The 4,815-nt window shown below is 46.8% G+C and overlaps 1 protein-coding gene across 1 annotated transcript; it reads left to right on the forward strand.

Annotated features, from left to right (window-relative positions):
- Positions 1-3,095: 3,095 nt before the first annotated feature.
- On the forward strand, positions 3,096-4,239 carry LOC311062102 (alcohol dehydrogenase class-3-like; the record flags this gene model as incomplete). The annotated part of the gene is made up of 1 exon (XM_084080907.1): positions 3,096-4,239. The coding sequence occupies exon 1, from the start codon at positions 3,109-3,111 to the stop codon at positions 4,237-4,239; it is 1,131 nt and encodes a 376-aa protein (XP_083937033.1). The 5' UTR covers positions 3,096-3,108.
- Between the last annotated feature and the right edge of the window lie 576 nt (positions 4,240-4,815).

Genomic DNA, 4,815 nt, shown 5'->3' on the forward strand with positions numbered 1-4,815 from the left:
TCTCAGAGGCAAATGTTGTACTTTTACTCCACTACAATTATTTGAAAACTTTAGCTAATTGTTACTTTTTAGATTTTGAGTATTATTACAAAACATACATTACCCACTTCAGCCCTATTTCGGCCATTTGAGGCCATTTGTAGATCTCTTATTTTCAAAAGATTTTTATACATTTGAAAAGTTGAAATGGGACATTCTGCATAATGAGTACTTTTACTTTTGGTACTTTAAGCACATTTTGATGCCTATACTTTTGTACTTTTACCGAAGTAAATATTTTATCCCGGACTTTTACTTGTAACAGAGTATTTCTACATTGCTGTATTGATACTTTTACTTACGTAAAAAATGTGAGTACGTTTCACCACCGTGTGTGAGCGTGTGTGTGTGGCTGAGGGTCTGTGTGTGTGTGTGTGTGTGTGTGTGTGTGTGTGTGTGTGTGTGTGTGTGTGTGTGGCTCAGTGTCTGTGTGTGTGGTTGTGCATGCATGCTGATTTTGATCTATAAACCCGTGTTCCAGTGGCGTATAATTCAAGTGGATGTTATCTGGTCTCCTCTCTAGCTGTACTTGTGGTGAAGTCATGGGTGGGGCAGGGTGGTTTCCTGCTGTCTTAATGGTTACTAATAGCTTTGGTTACAAGTGAGCAGGTTCTAATGATGTGGTTTATAGGGGCCGTCGCACACTCCCCCCCGGGATATAGACCAGTGGGTCTCAACATGTGGGACGGGGAGCACTGGTGGGGCGTGAGGATGTTTTGGGCGTTTTTCCACTAGATGGCGCTCTTTGCTAACACATGAGTGACCATTTCATCCCCAGATGCACACAGAACCAGGAGATCACGTGATCCCAAGATTTACTGCTCCATTCACTTCCTGGTTAACGTCTTTGGGAAGTCGTTTGTATCTCGCCTCCTGTGATTTACTATGCATTGTTGACAATACATAGTATTTTCAACGGCCTATAACGATCGAACAGGGGTGTCGCGGACTCGCGATGACATAATTCTTTCTTTCGCGGAAGCACAGTGAAACCCCCCGTGATTACCAACGATCAGGGGATCGATCATACTGGAGATAAATATTCTTTGACTATTCTTTGACTGCCAGAAATAAGTCTGGCAGTGAAAGAGTTAAGTGGTTATTATTAAAATAAATACTAATATAAAAAATAAATTCATGATATTATTTCTTTAAAACCCTGATTGATTAATCATTGAAATAAACCTGCTCCGAAAATGCACGCTGCTGTGCAAGTGGTCACTGCAGCAAACGTTTTCAGTTTTTCAAGTGGGCCCTAGCTGATCCACTAAAAGGTTTGAATCACTGGGATAGACCCTCCACTGACGCCTCTTAAATCAGCAGGTGGTTCCAGTCCATTTCAAGTTCTTCTCGAGTGATCTTGAAAATTGGGTTAGCTTCCATTTTGGAATAAAAAGGTTTGCAAATTGCCTATCATTAATGTCGGGTGGAGACCTTGTATGTCCAATAAAAGTGTTACTTTTCAGGAAAAAAAGATAACCTGTGTTCCAATTGATCCAATGTAGTTATTGTTTAGACCCAAGCTGTTAGTAATACCTTCCATTGGCTAAATATGTATTAAACAGACATACAGTACTTAGCTACTTTTACTTTTTTTTTTGCGCTTGTAGATAAGCTATTCTCACTACTTTATGTGACATCCTTGTACAATAATGAAGGGCATTCATTTATGAAAAAAGAAACTTAAAAAAATATAGAGATACAAGGTATCTCTATATTTAAACACACACACACACACGCACACACGCACGCACGCACGCGCGCACGCACACACACACACACACACACACACACACACACACACACACACACACACACACACACACACGGTGCAACAATAACAAACTGAACAGATATGGTTCTGCTCAGAGTAATTTAGCTGCTGCAGGTAAAGGGTTAACAGTGGTAAAGCATCTTGAAGCAGAGTCTGGAGACTAGGCCACTGTGATTTATGAGCACCCACTCTGTGTGTGTGTGTGTGTGTGTGTGTGTGTGTGTGTGTGTGTGTGTGTGTGTGTGTGTGTGTGTGTGTGTGTGTGTGTGTGTGTGTGTGTGTGTGTGTGTGTGTGTGTGTGTGTGTGTGTGCGCGCGCGTTTGTGCACGTTTGTGCGTGTGTACGTGCGTGCGTGTGTGTGCATGAAATCAAGGTCATGCTCTGGTTTTAAAGACATGCCACCAACAATCCTTCCTCTTCATCCAACACCTCTCATCTGAATCACAAATACGTCAAACACACACACACACACACACACACATACACACACATACATGAACACGCACGTGCACGAGCACACGCAAATGAAAAGACGAAACCAACTTCAGTTGATCTAAAATTACCTGCGGTCCATCAGTAGAATTAACTAGTGTCATGTCATCAATGTTGTTTAGAGAAAAGGTGACAGACGGTCATTATATTATTAGCACCTCTGTTATTGTGACAGTCAGTCGGCTCCAAAATAAACAGAGTAATGGTTATTCACAGTATAAGAGCCTGTCATGTGTGAAATCTGCTACCAATGGGCAAATGTTTCTAAAGTTTGTGAAGTGAAAGCATAAAAATAAAGATAAATCAAATCAGATCACTGCATCACCATAGCATCAGTGTGTTCAGGGCCAGTACCCAGTATTGGCTGGTTTATTGTGGGGGTGAAATAGGCTCTCTCTCCACCTCTCTCTGCCCACCCCCCCTCACTCACTCTCTCCCTTCCTCCCCCCTCTCTCTGGCCAGGTTATTTCATGAGAGAAAGTCTGTCTCTATCCCCTTCCCTCCCTCTCCCTCTCTCACTCACTCTCTCTCTCTCTCACTCACTCTCTCCCTCCCCTCTTCCCCCCCATGATGCTCCATCCCCCCCTCCGTACCCCCCCTTCTTCTCCCGCCCCATTCCTCTCTCTCTCCCTCACACCCTTTTCTTTTCAGTGAATCTCTTGCACCAACACTGCACTTGCGAAGCACTTTATATCAGATTAAGTATTTAAATCTTTATTTAAATTTGCAGGTGAGGCAGCACAGGTCAGTGGCTGGTTTAAAGCAGGCTTACCTCGCGTTGACTGTGGTAAAGAAGGAGCAATATGGAGACCGCACGGAAAGTGATCAAGTGCAAGGCCGCCGTTGCCTGGGAAGCTGGTAAACCTCTTTCCATAGAAGAAGTGGAGGTGGCCCCTCCAAACGCACACGAAGTCCGCATCAAGGTCTTCGCCACGGGGGTGTGCCATACTGATGCCTACACGCTGAGTGGAAGTGACCCTGAAGGTCTATTCCCAGTCATCCTGGGCCATGAGGGTGCCGGTATAGTGGAGAGCGTTGGTGACGGTGTCACCAAATTCAAGCCTGGTGATACCGTCATCCCGCTGTACGTGCCACAGTGTGGAGAATGCAGGTTCTGCAAAAGTCCCAAGACCAACCTTTGCCAGAAGATTAGAGTCACCCAGGGTCAGGGTCTGCTCCCTGACAAGACCTCCCGCTTCAGCTGTAAGGGCAAGCAGCTGTTCCACTTCATGGGGACCAGCACGTTCTCCCAGTACACCGTGGTGGCCGATATCTCTCTCGCCAAGGTGGACGAGAAGGCGCCGCTGGATAAGGTGTGCCTGCTAGGCTGTGGCATTTCCACGGGCTACGGCGCTGCGCTCAACACTGCCAAGGTGGAGCCCGGCTCTACCTGTGCCGTGTTTGGCCTTGGTGCTGTGGGTTTGGCTGTGGTCATGGGCTGCAAGGTCGCCCGAGCGACCAGAATCATCGGCGTAGACCTCAACTCTGACAAGTTTGAGAAGGCCAAGGAGTTTGGCGCCACCGAATGTGTGAACCCCAAGGACCACAGCAAGCCCATCCAGGAGGTTCTCGTGGAGATGACCGATGGAGGAGTGGACTACTCCTTCGAATGCATCGGAAATGTGGGAGTCATGAGAGCTGCTCTGGAGGCATGCCACAAAGGCTGGGGCGAGAGCGTGATCATCGGGGTGGCTGGAGCAGGGCAGGAGATCTCTACGAGACCTTTCCAGCTGGTCACAGGCAGAGTGTGGAAGGGCACGGCGTTTGGAGGCTGGAAGAGTGTGGAGAGCGTCCCCAAACTGGTTGAGGATTACATGAACAAAAAGCTGAAAGTGGATGAGTTTGTGACCCACACCTTGCCCTTCGACCAGATCAATGAAGCCTTTGACCTTATGCATGCCGGAAAGAGTATCCGCGCAGTGCTGAAGTTCTGAAGTTCTTGATTCCCTGCCATCTATCACATCCGGCCTTCAAGCAATCTTGCATGCTATTTTCAACGGCCCATAGCGGCAAGTGAATGAGGGGTCGCGGTGACTTTGTTTTTCTTTTTGCGGAAGCACATTTGAAACCCTCCGTGATTAGCAACCATCAGGGGATTGATCATACTGAAGATGAATATTCTGTGACCACTTGAAAAGGTAAGAAAATGAATTGCTTCTATATACAGGGGTGCACATAACTGGTGCGCAGGTGCGCATGCGCACCCAAAATAAAAAATGCGCACCACATCAGGCGACGCGAGGCGCTTTTGCGCACCAACAGTTGGGACAGGAATTTCCAAGCTTTTATTTTTTAGCAAAACTAAAAAATAAAAGGAGATCGAGGCTAGGAATTTACTTCCTGAAGCCACACTCACACAATCACTCTAAAGCACCCGTCGGCCCCATGTACAGCCATTAGGCACAGGGGTAGAGATATGACTCGCGTCGCCTCGCATCGCCTCTCATTGCCTCGCGGCGTGCACGCAGCCAGCAGCGGCTGTTAGAGGCACTCGTCACCGATGATGAACG

This window comes from Gymnoscopelus microlampas (genome assembly GCF_963454915.1).
Source record: "Gymnoscopelus microlampas genome assembly, chromosome: 2".
In the NCBI taxonomy this organism is placed as follows: Eukaryota; Metazoa; Chordata; class Actinopteri; order Myctophiformes; family Myctophidae; genus Gymnoscopelus; species Gymnoscopelus microlampas.